The 19,407-nt window shown below is 50.6% G+C and overlaps 9 protein-coding genes across 9 annotated transcripts; 5 read left to right on the top strand and 4 right to left on the bottom strand.

The window, feature by feature from the left end:
• Positions 1-651: 651 nt before the first annotated feature.
• PtrM4_074550 (uncharacterized protein) lies at positions 652-1,598 on the top strand (the record flags this gene model as incomplete). The annotated part of the gene is made up of 2 exons (XM_066106147.1): positions 652-991; positions 1,048-1,598. The coding sequence occupies 2 exons, from the start codon at positions 652-654 to the stop codon at positions 1,596-1,598; spliced, it is 891 nt and encodes a 296-aa protein (XP_065963085.1).
• Positions 1,599-4,660: 3,062 nt separating this feature from the next.
• On the bottom strand, positions 4,661-6,076 carry PtrM4_074540 (SPS1, Serine-threonine protein kinase; the record flags this gene model as incomplete). The annotated part of the gene is made up of 5 exons (XM_066106146.1): positions 4,661-4,845; positions 4,898-5,063; positions 5,117-5,418; positions 5,467-5,789; positions 5,838-6,076. 5 exons carry the CDS (start codon positions 6,074-6,076, stop codon positions 4,661-4,663), a joined length of 1,215 nt encoding a protein of 404 aa, XP_065963084.1.
• A 987-nt stretch (positions 6,077-7,063) lies between these two features.
• Positions 7,064-7,291, top strand: PtrM4_074530 (uncharacterized protein; the record flags this gene model as incomplete). Its single annotated transcript, XM_066106145.1, has 1 exon — positions 7,064-7,291. The coding sequence occupies one exon, from the start codon at positions 7,064-7,066 to the stop codon at positions 7,289-7,291; it is 228 nt and encodes a 75-aa protein (XP_065963083.1).
• Positions 7,292-7,455: 164 nt separating this feature from the next.
• Positions 7,456-9,444, top strand: PtrM4_074520 (CypX, Cytochrome P450; the record flags this gene model as incomplete). Its single annotated transcript, XM_066106144.1, has 5 exons — positions 7,456-7,577; positions 7,630-7,725; positions 7,775-8,325; positions 8,387-8,521; positions 8,573-9,444. The coding sequence occupies 5 exons, from the start codon at positions 7,456-7,458 to the stop codon at positions 9,442-9,444; spliced, it is 1,776 nt and encodes a 591-aa protein (XP_065963082.1).
• Positions 9,445-9,772: 328 nt separating this feature from the next.
• PtrM4_074510 (CypX, Cytochrome P450) lies at positions 9,773-11,803 on the top strand (the record flags this gene model as incomplete). Its single annotated transcript, XM_001940432.1, has 5 exons — positions 9,773-9,906; positions 9,970-10,065; positions 10,129-10,688; positions 10,747-10,881; positions 10,974-11,803. The coding sequence occupies 5 exons, from the start codon at positions 9,773-9,775 to the stop codon at positions 11,801-11,803; spliced, it is 1,755 nt and encodes a 584-aa protein (XP_001940467.1).
• Positions 11,804-12,193: 390 nt separating this feature from the next.
• Positions 12,194-12,917, bottom strand: PtrM4_074500 (sterigmatocystin 8-O-methyltransferase precursor; the record flags this gene model as incomplete). The annotated part of the gene is made up of 2 exons (XM_066106143.1): positions 12,194-12,353; positions 12,421-12,917. 2 exons carry the CDS (start codon positions 12,915-12,917, stop codon positions 12,194-12,196), a joined length of 657 nt encoding a protein of 218 aa, XP_065963081.1.
• Positions 12,918-12,959: 42 nt separating this feature from the next.
• PtrM4_074490 (uncharacterized protein) lies at positions 12,960-13,669 on the bottom strand (the record flags this gene model as incomplete). The annotated part of the gene is made up of 3 exons (XM_001940431.2): positions 12,960-13,055; positions 13,103-13,384; positions 13,436-13,669. 3 exons carry the CDS (start codon positions 13,667-13,669, stop codon positions 12,960-12,962), a joined length of 612 nt encoding a protein of 203 aa, XP_001940466.2.
• A 632-nt stretch (positions 13,670-14,301) lies between these two features.
• On the top strand, positions 14,302-15,248 carry PtrM4_074480 (Gst, Glutathione S-transferase; the record flags this gene model as incomplete). The annotated part of the gene is made up of 4 exons (XM_001940430.1): positions 14,302-14,335; positions 14,387-14,521; positions 14,581-14,764; positions 14,837-15,248. 4 exons carry the CDS (start codon positions 14,302-14,304, stop codon positions 15,246-15,248), a joined length of 765 nt encoding a protein of 254 aa, XP_001940465.1.
• A 1,464-nt stretch (positions 15,249-16,712) lies between these two features.
• PtrM4_074470 (uncharacterized protein) lies at positions 16,713-19,010 on the bottom strand (the record flags this gene model as incomplete). The annotated part of the gene is made up of 1 exon (XM_066106142.1): positions 16,713-19,010. The coding sequence occupies one exon, from the start codon at positions 19,008-19,010 to the stop codon at positions 16,713-16,715; it is 2,298 nt and encodes a 765-aa protein (XP_065963080.1).
• Between the last annotated feature and the right edge of the window lie 397 nt (positions 19,011-19,407).

The following is a 19,407-nucleotide window of genomic DNA, read 5'->3' as shown; positions in this document are numbered from 1 at the left end:
TGGCAACAGCAGCAGCAGCGCTTTCGACATCTATTGTCGCTCAGCCTCAGCCTTGTGGCCGACGCTGCAGCCTGTCGCCTACATGTTGCCATGGCGAATGTACAGTGGTGCGGCTGGTGCTGTCTGTGGTGGCGCAGCCGTGAGAGCTAGCTGGTAAGTGGGGTGATTATCTGCCCATGACCCTGCAGCTTGGCAGATCTTTCGCTTGCATTATTAAAGCAGGCCGTGACTTCGCTTCACCCAACAGAGATCATCTGTGATGCGCAAAAGCACAGCACGTAACCTCGGCCCTATACACGAGGGCAGGGTGAAGTCAAGTTATAGCCTGCTCTGATACGCAAGTGAGAGAAAGCTGTCATCGCCCCTCACGGGCAAGAGCGCAAAGGAGGCGTTGTCGCCTCAGCCTGGTCAACGTGCCCTCGCCAGGCCGCGCGCGTAATGCACGTGTGAAATAGCGAGGGCAGGTGTTACAGCCTTGAGCATGTAGCAATAACTGTTGCTTCTACCCTTGCTGCGAGGACGACTGTCTCATCCACAACCTCCCTTCTACCCGCACACACGGCTGACATAGTCCCATTGATATCATATCCCGTTCGTTAGTGCCATCCGTGGCCTTTAGAATAGCTCTACGTTCGTTGCATCATCACCGTCATGTCTACTTCACCCCCAACTCACGAACCCTTGGGCCGTACAAGCTCGGTCGATGCCTTTCGCAAATGCTGGGTTGCTAGCACTGCGGACAACAATCTCACGCTCCACGGCTTCCGTCGTTTCAAGACTACGCAATTGCTCAACCTCCGATTCCTTGAGAACGAGATCGCCGACATGGACCACACCATCTACCAAGCTGGTCTTAGCCTTGGTCTGAGCCCTTCACCAGGCGACCGACTTGGCCTGCAGTACAGCAAGAGGGACGCCGATGTCCCAAAGGTTAATGATGTAATCACCCGAGAGTTTATCTCGAAGCTGCGTCATCTTATCAAAGAGTACAGTGTGTGCTAGCAGCTCTACTCCGACGCCTTACGCTAACAGGTGCCGCCCACACAGACGAAGCGCTTGCTGCCTTTAACAACATCATGACTATGGAGACCTTTTCACTTCTCGACGACGAGCAACACGCTAGTCTGCGGGACGATCTTAGCCTAGACGAAGCACATAAGACCAGGCTACTTAGGGTGGACCTAGGGACACGATCGCGGACCGACCCGTTCCAGCGTTGGCTCCACAAGTACTTGCGGGCCTTCCGGTACTGGAGGCTGTCGCGAAAGGCTAGAAGCAACAGCGAAGGCCTTGGCTCGGTCTCTGGCAGACAGCAGCGGTGGTCGTACCAGAACACGATACTGATAGCCGAGGTCATCGGACGTGTGACGACTGCAGCGTTAACGGCTGTCTTTATTATTGCACCGCTAGCTATCATGTCGCACGAGTCGTCAAAAAACATCCAGCTGATAGTTGTTTCGGTATGCATTATTATCTTGTCTTTCCTTGTGTCGCTCTCCCTGAAGGTGTCGAGCTTCGAGATGATGGCGGTATCTGCTGGGTACGCTGCTGTTCTCTCGGTGTTTGTTTCAAATGTCCCTGCAAGCGCGGAGCGATGATTATGGCGTTTTAGATCGCCGTGCTAGTGGGGGATAGATCAGTCTAGCAAAGTACAGGGCCTAGCAATAGAAACATAACTGAAGTGGATTATCGAGAAAGTGTCTTGGTAGCGCAGGATTAGAGCGCTTTTGTTGTGCTCAGTTTGACCAGGAGTCTGTATGTGCGATAAGCTTACTAGTTATAGCTAAACGCTAGCTTAACGCAATAGAGGCCCCTATAGTATTGAACATTATACTTATCAGAACTAGAAGCTAATTATACAAGTATGGTGATATTTATAACATCTTTTTCTCAATTTTTTTTGGGGGGGTCTTCAATGTCCATCGGTGCACACAAGGAAGTCCCGGTGATTAGATGTAATCGAGGTTTTTGGAGATTGCTGCGTTGCAAGTAAAGACACCCAGTGTTTTTATCCGTCTCTTTTTCTGGTTTCTTTTTTTTTTTGGGGGGGGGGGGGGTGGGGGTTGCAAAACTCCAGGTACATACCAGGAAGTAGCGGTATTCAGGTGTGGTCGACCTGTTCAAATTGCTATTGTAGGTGTAGTGTGTGGCGTGTAGGTACGATGGGTGGGTAGATTCGGTATAGATGCCATCATTGGGAAATGCTTGTTGGGAAAGCTTGCGGTGTTGAGATCGACTCTAACATCCACACGTCAGTACGTAACTCTTCTCCCCCTTAAAGATTAAAATCCCACTCACCAGCCCCTCTAAGCCCTAACCCTCTACTCCTTCTCCCTCATCTCCTTCCCCACATACCCCTTCCTCTCCCCAATAATCCTATCAACAACAATCTTCCGTCCTTTAAGCGTGTACGTATGTTTCGGAGGTGGAGCTACAAAATCCTCCCAGTTGATTCCATTTATTGTATGCACTCCATTAACCCCATTTACCGTGTTCACTCCATTCACGCCGCTCACTGCGTTCACTTCATTCGCTGCGCTCGCGTCACGACGCCGGTGACCAGATGTACCCATTTCTGCATCAAAATCTGGAAGCGGATAAGGTTGGACACCGTAGGTTGGGTAGATTTCTGGGTAGGAGACTTTGTCGATGGCGAGGGTTGTGGTGGTGAGGAGGAGGGTGAAGGTGAGGGGGAGGGTGGTTGGTCTCATTGATGTGGTAGGTGTGTGGGTGTTGGGCTTGGTGTTGGTGGTGGGTTGGTAGTTGTTGAACAGTGTTGGAAGTGGTTGAACAGTGTTGGAAGTGGTTGTATTAGACGGCTTGGACTTGGTTGTTTGGTGTTGGACGAGGTTTGTGGAGGGTGAGGGGGATAGGGGGCTTTTATATGGTAAGAGCGAGAGGGATAGCGGGATGTGCGTTTATTGCGTGATTAACAGTTTGGCGGTTATAAAATGATTGTGCGCCACAATTCCTATTCATCAGGTAACTCCCGGGGTCTTTAGGGGTGGTTGATGGTGTAACGCTTAGGTCAGTGGAGATTGTTGAGTCATCTATGATGGGATTGTCCGTTTTAAATCCAAGGATATATGGGTCTGGAGTCGCGGCCTTCCAATCTGGTAATTATTATACAATCACATGCGGTGATTTGTCTCGATGGTGTCATTTTTAGGGTCTTCGAGGGTTCACTAGATGCGCCCTGGACCAAGTATAAGGCCGAAGCGCGGAGTTGCCATCTTGCCGGCCATGAGCAGGAACGATGAGTGTGTTTGTAGAGAACATGCTATGCGTTAGGTCAGTTTTGCTAGATGGTGTCTTTGAGCTGCTCGTAGAGCGTGTAGTAAGTGGATGAAATCCAAGCCATCATGCGGACAGTCGTAGCACTGCCAACGAGTGTCTCGTTTTCGCTCAAAGACTGTTACAACTTCTGAACCATTTTTTTGATAGACCCTTGCTGATTTTCAACAAATATTTGATAGGTAGTTAGATGCGATATCGACATCTTTGCAGGGCGGAACTTCTCCAATGCAAGTCGACTCTACACCACGAACCACACACCTCTCCCTCCTAATCACTCACCCATAAACACCTACAAATCTCTCAAAAAAGCACGCAGCCACACAATTTGCGATAGAATCTACGTTCGCAGGACGGTGAAATAACGGGTCAGGGTCCCACACCTTCTGCACCTGCATCATAATTACCTCATCTCTACCCACACATCTACCCTCTTCGTCCGCTTTTCTCAAAAAAAAACAGTTCACGAAGGCTGAGAGGTCGTCTTGATATCGCGAAGTTACGGCAACGTTGAAGTTATTCACGTGCAGCGGCAGTAATGTTGAGGCTCCTTACGTCGACGGGAGTAGGGGTACCATATTTCGACTGCAGGATATGTGTCTTCAGGAAGTGACGTCTGAATACCAATGGATTGCTTCTTGACACGTATTGGGGGAAGGAACGAAGTTATCGCGATGAAGATGCGTACAAGATTCAATCTCGTCGTCGCAATTATCCACTCCCCACTCCCCACACCATGCACCATCTCCCTCTCCTTCTCACCCACGCTTAGTCAACCAACCAATCATACCACATCACATACCCTTATCCCTCACTTCATCCTCTTCCTCTTTACTCCTTTATCTGCTGCAGGCAGACTAGTCAACAATAAATCAATCCATCAATCAATCACTCGGACGCCCAAAAAGACCTCAAATTAATCAATCAATCAATCACGACCCCAAAAAATCTGCAGGCGTGCGACTACGGATAAGAATCAAATTACACACATCATCATTCACACACGACCATAGGACACTGAAAACTATTTCACCTGTCCGATCCGTCAAAAAGTGGTCAGCCCAATTATGCTTCAATCTACTGTTTTCTCCTTCCCAAAAGCGGGAAACAGTTTTGACAAACGAGGCTGCGACCGGAATAATGAACGATACTTTCCCAATTATGTTTGACGACCAACCAATCCAGAGCCAAGCCTCTCCAGTCGAAATGCCTGATCAGGTCGGCACAACAGCCAGCAGCAAGAATCTAGCGTCTAAGCTTAACCCGCGACTCACCAAAGTCGTGCAACAAGAGCTTTCGAGCCACGCTTCTAGCTTCAGACTATCCATCTTGGAGTCGTTTGATACTTGTGCTCAACCTGACTTGACTACAAGATCCCTCTCATCCAAGGATGTCCAAGCAACTCCTTTGCGGTCCATCGATCCTCCGGCCTCCACTGCAACATGCACCTCACAAACTGCAAGAAATCCTCTTTCTCTTCTCCACCTAGATTCTCTTCCGACGACTCCAACGTCAAGCCTTGCGGTATGTCTATCTCTGCTATCCAATTCCCTAAATAGAACTTCGGTTAGCTTCAGACGGTACTTTGGGAGCGCAGTCTCACCTTCACCGTCGAAGAATTCTTTGCTCCGCGCTCCTCTCTCTAGCATATCCATCGGCGGCGGACCGAGCATGGCGACTAATTCCGCGAGATGAGCTCTGGTCAGGTATCGCTTTTCGGTTGGATCGATGCCGTAAAAGAGGTGTTTATCCTCATATAGGTCCCAAATCTGTGCACCTCGGTCAATGTCTGATTTCGCCTCAGGCTTAAGACGGTACATACCATCGCTCCAACGTTCCAGATATCAGCTGGATAACCCCATTCAGTCTTCAGAATAACCTCTGGACATCGGTAGACATCTGGTTGCGCGTCATGGATCTGAGGTTTGTCGCCACGAACTGCAGAGCCGAAGTCTCCAAGGACAACACGACCATACTCTTTCGGCAATCCAAACTGTCGTGTCGCATAGATTGGCTTGGCATCTACGACTTTTCGAGCCGAGGGACATGTCATTTCGGCGTCAACAAAGGCTTTCAAGATGCCCTGATCCTCGATTTCTATGAGGATGTTGTCGGATTTGATGTCTACATTCTTGTCAACAGAATTGCGGGAAGATATGTGTTAGGCCGTACCTGTATGTATGATCTTGGCTTCTGTGTGAAGGTAATCAAGTGCGAGGAACACTTGCGACAACCCAGCTTTTAGCAGCTCGTCCGTGAAGCGGTGCGCGGGGTTTCTGTTCAAGAGATCCCTGAAACTATCCCACATTGGTTTCTGGACAAGACATCGATGATCGCCACCTTGTTGGGGAATGGTAAACAAGTCGAGGGCTGTCCGGACGTGATTGTATCCTTGATGCGAAGCATTGCCTTTGCTTAAGATATTGTACATGTTGTACTCATCCTCATCCATTCCCTCTCTTGTGAAAACTTTCAACGTAGTATAGGCATGGCGGCTGGTTTGCTGTTAGTATAGGTAGTATAGTTACCGAATGCCAACTTGCTGTAGATCACGGGCCAGCCAAACAGTTGACGTAACACCGAAACCAAGTTTGCCTACTACTTGGTACTTCGACGCGAAGACATCTCCTATGTTGACAGGATAGTAGATGACCCTGTGAAACTCCTCAAGCTGTTCTTCCTCAAACAATACCCCGTCGCTGACGACTTTGAAATCAGATGTCGGAAATTTGAGTTGGGGCCATGGTTGCCTTCGAAAGAGCGACTTCGCGAGTTTAAACATAGATAAACTTGCAGAGAGCGTGTCCTAATAGCTCTTGATAGGTCTGAGGTGAATACTTTTTAGTAGCAGGTCATGGTGGTTAATGTTTAGATTGGGATGGCGGACAGACGAGGTAAGGTAAAAGGCATGGTGTCAGGGTTTGGTGATGGGACGATGCCTATCTGAGACTAGCGCTGTTTATGGTCATTCACCTACATAAACTTTCCATAGCGTCTACAATAGAACCTAAGTCAATCCTCAACTTCTTCCCTATGCGTACGGTTCACCCACTCCAACACATGGGCTTAGTAGAGTGCCCGTGCGCCCAATGAGCCAGTTCACCACCCACCCTCAAAACACACATATCATCACAACTTCAACGCGACATAACTACACCAATCTAGACATCATTGAGGCTGCAATCAAAGGAATCGAATCGCGTGAAACCAGCGCATCTTTCTTTCTCCTACCGCGAAGTTGCGAAACGGTTTAGTGTAAGTCGCGCAACTCTATCGCGATGGCTCTAAGCACAGACCACCTACCTCTCTTTTGCACCAAGGATACTATTGTCTAATGGCGGCGTGTACTATTTCGAGATGCAATCCATCAAAGCCGTGCTCTACGTTGCGAGACTAGATTGTAGGTGGCGCTTAACAGGCGGGTAGAGTCCCCACCCGGGTTGCGCACGTTCTCGGGCCGCGCACGCCGAACGCCAGAACACCAGACCACCCACAAACTTCAACACGTCGCAACTCCACCAATATGACCGCTATTGATAAAGCGATTAAATATTTAGAATCGCTAAAGCCAGGAGAACAATTTGTATACCAGAAAGTTGCCGACAAGTTTGGTTGTAGTCGCAGTGCGCTGTCCCGAAGATGGCGCGGCGTCTCACGCGACAAAACCACCAGTGATGGGATGAAGCAAGCTCTGCTACCACAACAAGAGCTAGAGCTTGTACAGTATATAGAGGAGCTCTATATATAAGGACTACCTCCTACGAGAGAGATGATCCAGACCTTTAGCTTAGAAATCTGTGGTGACCCAGTCTCAATGAGCTGGGTTGAGCGCTTCCTCCATCGAAACCAGGACCGTCTCATCTCTCGCTGGGCGCCGGCCCTCGACCGCGTACGTCAGCTGAGCCACCCCCGGCTGGCCCTCGACGGCACTTATTCTGCAGACACTGAGACACCACTCTATGATTCCGAATCTTGGCTGCCATATCCGGATGTCTAAAGAAAATCATGGTAGTGAGAATGTGCATCATTGTCACTGGAGGGTTAGCCTACCTTTGTTCACTGTACGAACCCATCTGCTATCATAACGAGCAGAAGTTTCCTCTGCATGACATAGTGAGCACACCGTTGCATGCCAAACCAATAGATAAATTGTGAATCAACATGCTTCGCTTCATTGTCATCGTGGGCCTGCTGCTGTTCGCACTAACTGCCAAGAAATTGGTCACATGGAGCAACCATATCTATACGGCTCGGAGCAGTGGCTTCGTGGTCCGCAAGTCACCGTGAGCTATCTCTTTCTTATGGTTTACTGAGACGATTTATTGACAGACACAGCGTGCATCTGATCGACCTGTGGTGGTTAGGATTGTATCCCAAGCTGGTGCCATGGCTCAACTACCTCTCTGCTGCGTGGACCAGCGGATGGCTGCCGTGAGAAACCTCCCTACTCTCCACACATGACCTACTAACAAAACCCCAGCCTGAGCAAAATCTTCCACCTTTGGCATGTCGGCCATGAACCCTTCGAGCAGCTGGGAAGCGACAACATTATGCTCTCCTCCCCCAACGGCAATATGCTTTGGAGCAGCGACCCAGAGACCATCAACCAGATCGCGAACCAGGCCAAGAACTTCCGCAAGCCTGTCGAGTACTTCAGCTTCTTCGACACGTACGGTCCCAACATGCAGACCTCCCTCGGCGACAACTGGAAGGCCCAGCGCAAGATGGTCGCCCCGGCCATTGGTTCTCACTCGAATGCCGCCATGTGGCAGTCCTCGCTGCTTCAGGCTGAAAGACTGACGGCGCTCATGACGGCGGATGGCCCCGTCATCAGCCATATGAAGGACCATATGTCGGAGATTTCACTGCACTGCATCGCACAGTGCTTCTTCAACAAGAACCTCGAGTACGAGACCATCAAGGAATTTCCCTCGCGCGAGCTGCCTGAGGGGCGATTCGGGTTCGTCGAGGCCATGTTCACTACCATTGACAAGCTCGGCATTATAGATTCGATCCCCAAGTCGTTGCGCGGTAAGCCCTTGTTTCACCTCTGAATGTTCCGGTCATGATATAACTCGTCTGATCTGTTTAGCGTACATCCCCTTGAAAAGCATCAAACGAGCTGACAAAGCCTACCATGATCTCCATAGTTATATAACGGAGATATGCGACGAGGCGCTCAAAAAGGATGCAACTGATCGGAAAGACACAGACATAAGCATCATGGGTGAGTTCATGATGCACAGCAAATAGCTGCACTTCGACTCACCATACTCAGATACCCTGATCGCCAGCACGCGGCCCGAGTCGGCTGAAAGGAATGGCAAAGTCCTGGACCGCGAGACGTTGACTGGCAATGTCTTCTTCTTCCTGCTCTCAGGTCACGGTACCGCAGGCAACACGCTGGGCTTCATGATGTTCCTCCTTGCCATCCGCCAGGACATCCAAGCGGATCTGCACGCCCACCTCGACGCTGAGCTCGGAGGCAAGCCCATAGACACCTGGTCCGTTACGGACGAGTTCATGCGACTCTACAACGGCTACACTGGCGCCGTGCTCAAGGAAGCCATGCGCCTGTACAACGTCGTCGAGTTCATCCCGCGACGGTGCACTGCTGAAGCATCTGTTACCGACCTCAACGGCAATCACTTCACTATCCCCCGCGATACGCTGTGTCTGCTCAACTTCACCGCCGCCTTCCGCCACCCCAGCATCTGGCCCGCGGGCCCCACCGCCAACGACCCCGCAACAGGTAAGTACCATCCGATGCTAGATTTCGATCCAAGCCGTTGGGACAGCTTTGCGGACAAGATCACCAAACCGTCCGAGGTTGGGCTGCGCACGTACTTCCCCTTCGGCCTCGGCGGGCGTGCGTGCCTGGGGAAGAGCCTCGGCTCTATCATGATGGTGGGCGTACTGGCGTATATTTTCACACACTTTAGCATTGAGCTGGTGCCGTCCCACGCGGTGGAGGAGGAGGCGACAAGGACGGGTGCGGACGAGAAGTGGGTCAAGGAGCGGACGCAGGAGCAGGCGTTGCAGATGCTGGTGGATGAGGTCGAGTGCAATTTGCTGATTGAGCTGCGCAAGGAACTGCCGGTACGGTTGGTGCCGCGGTTGGTGCCGCAGTTGGTGCCGCAGAAGGTGTAGGGGTACGGTGATGTGCTGTGGGAGCGCAGAGGGTCTTGGGGAATTGAGTGGATACTGTTTGTTGTAGAGTGAAAGTACACTTGAGTTTATATATTTCGAGTGCACGTGACGATAATTATCTCTCGTTATTTTATATATCGGGAATGCTTGTGTTACGCCCGCTGTTGTGGATCTGTCTAGTACCCTCGTGCACCAGCACAACACTAGGCTAGGCCGCCAGGGCATTAGGCTATTTGAATAAGCTCCTACCCCCGCTCCGACATTCGTCACATCCAAATTTGGAGAACTAGGTAGCACCAGACTTTGTTTTGTCCCATATTCTTCCGCCATGATTTCCATCTTCCAAGCGGCGTTGCTAGCCGTTGTGACCTACACTTCCTCGCAGATATTGATGTTGTGTTGGAATTTGGGCAAGCAGGTGCAGCAGGCTAGAGCCAGCGGGCTGCGGTACTGCCTTTCTCCGTACGTGGAACTTTGCAATGTGTAGTATTGTCTTGAACTTGAAAATGCTAACAGAGGTGGCAGAGTTCACGTCATGAACGTCGCGTACTGGTTTCTACTCACCCCGATCGTCGCCCTGGACGGTTCGATATCCATGAAAACTCTACAAAAATGGGCACCGTAAGCTTGATCAGTTGTATTCCTATCATCGTACAAGACGTACTGACCAGAATCTTCCCCCAGATGGACGGCCATCTTCCGCATCTGGCAAGCAGGTTACTCCATTTTCCGCGACCTCGGCACTGACTCCTTCTTCCTCTGCTCACCCTCCGGCCCCATGCTCATGACCTGTGACGTGCACCTCGTCAAGCAGGTGCTGATGCGCGCGCACGACTTTCACGCCCCCGTCGAGGTTCTCGGGCTCTACAACATCTACGGTCCGACGCTGGCCGCGAGCGAGGGCGAGCAGTGGCGCCTGTACCGGAGGATCACGACGCCCTTCTTCAATCAGAAGACGTACGGAAAAGTCTGGAAGGATAGTCTGGAGAAGACCGAGCGCCTGTCAGCACAGTGGAGCCATGGGAACGACGACGCGCAGATTGCGGATGTCAAGGAACAGCTCATGTCGAAGCTGAACCTGCGCATCATCGCTAAAATCTTCTACGACCAGGAGCTGCGGTACGATGCGGAAAATGCGATGAAGGACGTTGCGCCTGTGGGGCACGTGCTGACGTTCAGCGAGGCCATCAATGCCGTGCTGTCGAATCTTGCAACCGTTTTCAGCATACCCAAGTGGCTGCTAGGTGAGTGGGTCGGCCCTCATTGTAATATCGCTTGACCCCTGGCTAACGAAAGGTGTAGCCAGGTCGCCGTTTGAGTCGCACAAGAAGGCGTATCAGGGCTTCGTGGAATGGCAACAGTACATGCTTGAGATGCGGAACTCGGTGCAATCACGACTTGATTCGGCGAAACAGAAGGAAGAGCCTTATTTCCTAGGTAAGTTTCTAACGAGGCAGACTCGCTCTGCGTTATTGCACATGTATTGAGTTTTAACTCCTACTTCGGACGATACTGAGGAAACATCACAGAGTCCCTCGTCATCTCAAGCGACGCCGCGTCCAGCCGCGACGGCATCCGCCCCCTGACTGAAGCAGAGGTACTAGGCAACATGTTCTTCTACGTCATGGCTGGCTTTGACACCACCTCCACCACGCTCTCCTTCGTCTTTCTCCTTCTGGCCATCTACCCCTCCGCCCAAACCCTGCTACAGCAGGATCTCGACCGTGTCCTCGGCTCCAGAGCCACATCCGCGTGGGACGCCAACAAGGACGTTCCCGAACTCCTCAACGGCTACCTTGGCGCCGTTATCAGCGAGACCCTGCGTCTCTACCACCCCGTTGCGTGGTACGCCCGCAAGACGGTCCGCGACACAACCGTCACCACCGCCAGCGGCGCCATCTGTCGAATTCCAAAGGAAACCATCATTATTATCGACGTTGCAGCCATCGGGCGGCATCCCGGCTACTGGTCCCCTTCAACCTCCCCCGGAGATGACACCAGCATAGAACAGTCCCCCGCACGTGACTTCGATCCTGTCCGCTGGCTCAATCCCACCGATAATGCGGCCGCCTTCCCCTTTTCCGCCGGCCACCGCATGTGCCCTGGCAAGCGCTTTGCCGAGGTCGAGATGTGCGCCATCTTGGCGCGGGTCTTCAGCCAGTTTTCGCTGCGGCTTGAGGCGGACCCGGCGGATGTGCTGAAAGCGGAGGGACCGACGGGGCATGGGACGCCACAGTTGGAGGAGCTATCGAGGGAGCGGGCGATGAGGGCACTTTATGAGGGCATGGGGTTTGGGCATGGGATTTATCCAAAGGTGCATGTGCCGTTCAGGATTGTGCCGCGGGGCAAGGCAGGGTGAATGTCCCTCTCATTTCTACCGTTGGAAAGCTTGTTGGAAACCATGTCACGTTGTACAAGCAGGCGTCTGGACAGGACCAGCGTAACTGGTCTGATGATCCCCATGAAGTAATCTCTACACAACATTGTAACTTGACCATCCTGGCACGAGCGATTCGCGTGGCAAGGTACACACTAGATACACACTTAACACGGGCAGCGGGCAGTTGGATATGACATTACCCTGATGACATTGCATGCAGCTGCTACACTATTACAATAACCGAGTGCCTGTTGAAGAAGCAGCAAAGCGGCTAGTATGGGATGATCGACGCCTCCTAATCCTATCACACTTCCAACACATCCATGGGATTTCCGCTGCTTGATCATCACAGCAATGCTTAGGAATAGATTACTTCCACCTTGCGACAATCATATCCAGCTTCGCGCCCGGAGTCCTCTTTACTTCCTCAAGGGTGAAGTCCGAGTCTGCAGCCTTCAACAAGGCCTTCCAGTCATCCTCGTCGCGCTCCTGGGAGTTGGACGTGGCCAGCATAGTAATGTCCGAGTCCCTGTTCGTGTCAGTGGCACTCGCACAAGCAATGACTAGTCACGATGACAGTTTTATATGGCACCTACCTGTTCCACTTCTCCGCACGGAGGGGCAGTGTACAAGGTGCCTCGAGGCATCTCTCGCTGAACAAAAGGCGGGCACCTGGCTTCAGGGCGGGAATCAGCGCCTGAAGGATCTTGACACAGTATTTGTTGGACCAGTCGTGGAGGATCCAGCGGAAGTAGTAGATGTCAGCATTCTTGACAGGCTGCTCTTCGAAGAAGTCGTGGGCCTGGAACGTCACACGGTGTGACAGTTCGGGTGGCGATTTAGTCTTCGCATCTTCAATAACTTTGGGAAGGTCTTGAACCACGAATTGTAGGTCGGGGAATTCTTTTGCAAGAGCGATGCTCACAAGGCCGTGAGACCCACCAACGTCAACCACGGTGGCTTTGCCCAAAGAGGCCCAGTCATAGGCCTTGATGGCGTAGGAGGGTTCCAGGCCCGGGAACGTTTGAAGGAAGCTCATGGCATCTTTGAAGCGGCTCATGCGCTCAGGGTAGTCCTCGAAGAACTCGAACATAGTCTTGTCTGTGTCGTTGGCGAGTTGGAAACCTTGGTTACATTACACGTCAGTCAGTCCTTCAAGCAAGCTGGGAGCGCTACTGACGGAATGATTTGGCTCCTCGGAGTCTGGCCATTTAGCAATCGCATCAACCATCTACCATAGTCAGCATTTATCCTAGTGCCATATGTGCCCAAACCTACACGCATCTTGGCAGGTCCGACCTCATAAATTCCCATTGAGGCCCACGTTCCGAGAACGGGCATGACAGCAAGCGCTTTGGTGGCAGCAGTATGCTTTATGTGACCCGGCTGCGTCTCGCGGAAGAAGTGATCTGTTATGCCATGTTTCAGCAAGCGTGTAAGCTTCTGCTCTGGGACACCAGTCTTCTCGGCGAGCTCCTTGTAAGTGGTTCCTATCTCGAGGGGGACAAGGTTTTGGATGTTGTATTTGAGGATGGTCTTCAGGCCGACAGATGTGGCAAACTGTTCAGGTCAACAAACTGCCTAGCCACAACAAGGTCGCTCATTGCATACCGACTTAGCAACTATAGTTTGAATTGGCCCCTGATTGAGCCACCACAGCTCGTCCAAGGCTGCTGACAAGGCCTCTTGAGCTTCTGCAACGTCCGGTGGAAACGGATACATCAATGGGGCATCTTCGTCGAATGAAGGCGGAGGCATCTGGCTCTCTGTGAAGAACTTGTCGAGCTTGGTTGTCTGTGTCTCAATCTGCTTGGCGAGAGCAGCGATGCGGCTGGTCGACGTCATACTTGCAATATACCTGGAGCCAATGTTACTTGGACGACAAGGCTTGAAAGTTGAGCTTTGAGGAAACCAGAATGGGCGTATTTGTGCAAAGTGTGGTGTTTGCAGTCTTCGGAAGCAATCAAATAGATTCGTGTCTCGCCAGTAATGTCGCATAGCGGCACAGCTGGGTTGGTCGACAAATACTGTTTAGGCAGCAGAATGTGGCATGTAGTCATGCCTGCGAACTAGCCCGTACGCGGCCTAGCGTGGGATGTCTCTTGCATCCCACTGCTTCTCGGTTCCGGAGCAAGACGGGTTGTTACAGCTAGGCTACAAGTGGCCTGCTGCCAATCAGTATGCCAAGACGCTGTGCCGCTCTATCGGAGCCAGGGCTTCCTTGTCGTAGCTGAAGTCAGAGGGGCAATAATCTCGTTACGCGGCGATCTACAAGATAAATGCCAAATTTGGTGCACTAATACAAATAAAGAAATTCAGTACCATAGTTACGGTACAGTACTCACACGCTGCCATTCGGCTCCAGAAGCAGTCTATGACCGTCCTGTCGCTCCTTTTGCGTCTGCTTTGCACCTTATGTATTCAGGAACCCCGTCGGCGGATTTTCGACTGAATCTCTCAAACCTGCACCACTAACCATGTCTACAAAACCTATTCGTGTGTGGCTTGCGCGTGAGTCCACAATGACAGCAAGCTTTTGTCCAGCTAATGAAATCGCATCAGCACCGGGGCCTAATCCCTGGAAAGTGATTCTTATCCTAGAGGAATTACAAATTCCCTACGAGATCAAGTCCATCCCATTCCAGGATATCAAAGCCAAGCCTTTCATCGACCTCAACCCTAACGGTCGAGTTCCTGGTGAGCCATGGTCGTCCGGCAAAGCCCAACATACGACCACGTCGACTGACTTTGTGAAGCCATCGAAGACCCCAACACCGACCTAGTGCTGTGGGAGACCGGGGCTATAATCTTGTACATCGTCGAACAGTATGATGTAGGGAAGAAGCTTACATATGGGACTGTGCAAGAGAAGAGCCACGTCCAACAGTGGTTAATGTTCCAGGTCAGCGGTCAGGGACCGTACTATGGACAAGCTAGCTGGTAGGCCATGTCGAGGTGTACGCCGACAAAAGTACGAGCATTGGCCATTCAGCTTACACCGTGATAATCCAGGTTTCACGTGCTTCACAGCGAGAAGCTTCCGTCAGCTATCAATCGCTACGTTGAGGAGGCAAAACGTATCTGCGGTGTGCTTGAGCAGAGCCTGACAGACAGAGAATGGCTCGTGGGAGACAAGATGACCATTGCAGACCTTGCGTTTGTACCCTGGAACGATCGACTGGATGTCGTTTTGATGTGCCCGATAGAATCCAAATTCGACAGCTTCCCCCGAGTTAAGGATTGGCATGAGAGAATGATCGCTCGGCCGTCCTGGAAGAAGGCTATGGACATTAGAACCAAACTCATGGACGAACAGGGCCTGATGTGGAACGGAATGCCCGAAGACATTGCCAACATGGAGGAATACCAGGCCAAGATCAAAGGAGAGAAAGACGCGAAAGCAGAAGCAAAGGCATCTACATAATTCCGCAGCATAAATTTTACACTACGCACCTGTTCGGATCGTGGGCTGAGCCTATCCTCGTGGCTCTTTAGTCGCCTCTCATATGAAACTCGGCCGCAGTTTAAGCCCTTTAAGTCTCCATTGTAACGTCCAAGCGAATTGATTATCCTAAAATATGGAGATAGGCTCCTGATACTCGGACGGCTATATAATGTGGTGTAGCAGATAGTCACGTGCGTTCGGCGTTAGGTAATCGGGGCTAAGAACAAAGTACTTAAGGGGGGGCAGGATAAAAAGACGAGGACAGCCACTCGTTCACTAGACAATTTTATTTTCTTGTTCTCTAGTTACTCTCTACTAATTCTGGGTCGGCGGACTCTCTTCTAACTATTGAGCCATCCCTCTACCACAATACATTTGCAAGAGCTGATCTCTGTTGCTAGAACGTCTACATGAGACGAATTTAGTGGATTCGCGCGGCATGTAAGGAGTTCTACCAGGCTGAGCGAGTGCTGCTGCATAATAGACAATGTGATCTCTGTTATGTTGACAAGGAACATGCGCACGATATGTGTATGTCTTACAGGCCCATTTGAACCACTGGGTGTTTTTTTGGTTTTGCAGTAGAGTGCCACGACTATAGGCTGACCTGTTCATGGAGCCAATAGGTATACTCATTTTGGTTGGATGAACCTCTATTAGGGTGCTCCTAGCATCACTAAAGCAAACATGTCACGCGTCGTGTAATATTTGGATGTATCTAACGGGCTTCAAAAGACTGGCTTGGTTTGACTCTGAGGCTGTGTGTGTACCATGACGTCCTCACGGAGACTTGATTTATATAGGCTCTGGCTTCAGGGTTAGCTACTAATTCCATGTTAATTCAGCTTTTCACACTAAGTCTTTGAGCTGTTTACAGTGTCAATTTCCAGTCGCCTCTACCTCGATTGCCAAGATGGAAAGTATACGAATCTGTTCAATGGATATAGACCGACATGGGTGGACGCAGGAACTTTTCACGCTTGGTTTCCTATCATTTCGCCAATTTCGCACAGGGCTTGGGTATTCGTTGACAGAATTATCGATGAACTCGAAGAGCATCTCAATGGTCGGTACGGTATAACCAGATATCACATCGAGCGAACCTTCTATCTATTATTCGAGAGTCTTGGACCGTACGACAGGCGGTTGGTGCGGAAAACGCGAGTACGCCTGGCAAACTAGCTTCTGGTGCAGCTGCAAACAGAATTCCAAACCCACCTATGGACACACACAGACCTTCGGAACATATAACTGACGGTTGTGATCCTGGTGCAGTGATCGGAATGGTCTGGTCTGGTCTGGTCTGAGGGTACAGACCAGACCAGACCAGGTGCTTACATAAGGACCGGTCCGACCAGACCGGTCCGACCAACAAGACCGCCAAGAATGAGGCTGAAGCAAAGAAGGAAGCCGAGGAAATGTGTTTTACTACTGACTGTCAATCTAGTCGTCTTCGTTCTCACTATCCTCGATATCGCTGTTCCCCTCAGCTTGGGGCTTTCCATACCAGGCCCGGAGACACTCGCACGCTTCTATAATATCTGCCTTCAGCCTACCACGGCGATCGACGATAGTAAGCTTCGCGCTACTAAAAAGACGTTCGCATTCATCCGACATAGGCGAGATCGCAAACATGTCTAGAGCGAAGCGAGCGAGATCTCGTTGGGAGTCGTAGCGAGATAGCCAGTACGCAATAGCCTCATTGCAACCTGCCTCTTCGTTATGAAGCCGGTCAGTAGAGATGTATTGTTCATACAAATCAGTTGTAGAAACTGGAGCGTCTATTCGAATGCGCTTATGTTCCCGCTGGCGATCAAATGCTGGGTCAGGATCTCTCTCCTTCCTGGCTGGTGGTGGCAGCATCTCGACAGGGTACCTTCCCTTATACTCTGTCTCCCAGAGATGCTTCACCGCTAATTGTGCGTTTTCAAACCACCTCTTCTTCTCTTCGTCGCCATGAAGAACCCACTCTTGCCTGAACCATCCCCACTTGCGATATGGATCAAGGATTTGAGCCGCATAATATGCCGGTGGAAGGTCAGTATCTTCAGGGAATCGATTTTGCCAATTCAGCTGCTGATTGTTATAGTACTCAACGCACTTTAACCAAGCAGCATCAGCGCAGCCTTGAAGGTACTTCCATGTAAAGTTGTTATCGTCCTCAGTGTGGATGTCGTGGTAGTGATCCTTCGTCTCGCTTATCTCCCGGAGAAGGCAGTCCAAAGTTGAAAACCAGTCCGCAAGTGACGTCTTCTTACCTTCAGAAAGCAAAGTTGCAGCATAGAAGTCTTTGAGAGCGAGTTCAATCTTTTCAAGCTCAAACCAGTGCTGTCCATCAAGCTTAAAGTTCGCGATCCCTACGGAGCCCTTTCCAGGTACATGACGAGCCGAGAAGAGCTCTAAACGTTCTCGAACATTTAATGCACGTGTAATCGAATAAAACCATGAGTTCCAGCGGGTCGAGTTGTTCTGGATAAGCTCAAGCCCGTCGAATTGCGAAAGATCTCCGCCGATAATAATTGTAGCAAACTCCTCACGCCGTTGTGGAGTAAGCCTGATGTATCGCACCAGGTTGTGAAGACGACCCAAACATCCGAACTTCTTCCAGAGCTCTTCCACCTTCGTATAGTCGCCACGTTGATGATGCTTCTCCAGCTTCGCAAGATACTTCTCACAGTTTCGCCCCATAAGGAACGCCTGGCAACAGAGGTTGATGACATGGCCCAAGCAACGCAGCCGGCGATGACGACGTTGTTTTGACTTCATCCATGGGCAGAGATCCTTGAGTATAAACTCAACAGCGGTATCATTTGCCGAGGCATTATCCAGCATAAAGTATCCAATCTGATCTCCGCTAATGTCGTATTCTTCCAGCAATTCAAGGACCACCGATCCAAGATTCTCTCCAGTATGTTCGCCGTATATACGTCGCATACCTAAAGCGGTAACACGTCGCATGCCGGTAGTATCAATCCACATAGCGACGACGCCTAGGATAGCGTAAGGGTTTGGTGAAGTCCAGAGATCAAAGGAGATAGAGATCCTACTCCGTGAATGGTGTAGGTCCTCCCTAAGCTGTTGCTTCTTCGATATGAATGCATTCATTACCCAGCTTCGGATAGTCTTCGCAGCCTTCGGGAGGTGGTTGAGTAGTGCCGGATTTAAAAAGAGGAGTAGTTCACGAAAGTACTGGTTCTCTAATTGAAAGAAGGCGATATGGCAGTACACAATCCAACGAATTAGAAGCTCTTTAAACTTCTCTACTGACTCCTTCCAGAAAAAGATGCTGGAAGCAGCCCCATCCTTTTGCTGGTCGATTATAGACTTCCGTACAGAACCCTTTCGCTTGATGCCACTCTGGGGATCAATCTGGTGCTTCTGTTCCAGGTGATTCCGGATCCTAGAAGTGCCATTGATGACAAACAACTCTTGCTTGCTCTTCCCAACCCTGCACTCATGGCAGTAATACACCTCTTTCTTATCGCTATCTCGAATGTATTGGAGTCCGTACTTCCAGATGTGTGATGTACCTTGACGGAAATCCTTCCTTGCAATTATTGCACGTTTCACGTACGTGATACCGCCCTGCACGAACTCATCTGGAGATTCGTGATATTGAATAGGAGTGGGTGATAGTATAGGGGTGGGTGATGACGTGGGGATAGGAGATGGAGTAAGAGACGTTAAATCTAGTCTTATAATATTCGATGGGGACGGTGAGGTTGGTGTTGAAGGCTCCATAACAATAGTATATAAGTAGGTTGTTAAGGACTTGATTGTTCTATGTAAGTAGAAGACTTACCTTGATCTTAATGACTCATATTGTGCTAAATTTTCTGGCTAGATTAGTCTAAGATCTAGTCACGTGGACCTATTTATAGCCGGACCGGTCCGATCATCTAGACCGGTCCGACCACGGTCTCAAAAAATCGCCAGACCAGACCAAGTCTTGGCGGTCTAGACCAGACCAAGACCAAGTCAGACCAGACCATTCCGATCACTGGATTATAGCTCCATAGTATCAAAGAATATATAATTAAATGTGATTTATTCATATAGCCGCTCAAGCTCACCATCTGTCCTCGATTGAGGGTGTTGTAGTATTCAGGGCGCCCACTGAGCACTTGGACGGCTACTA

Source organism: Pyrenophora tritici-repentis, chromosome 3 (assembly GCF_003171515.1).
Source record: "Pyrenophora tritici-repentis strain M4 chromosome 3, whole genome shotgun sequence".
In the NCBI taxonomy this organism is placed as follows: Eukaryota; Fungi; Ascomycota; class Dothideomycetes; order Pleosporales; family Pleosporaceae; genus Pyrenophora; species Pyrenophora tritici-repentis.
This window is presented reverse-complemented; position numbering and strand designations above follow the sequence as displayed.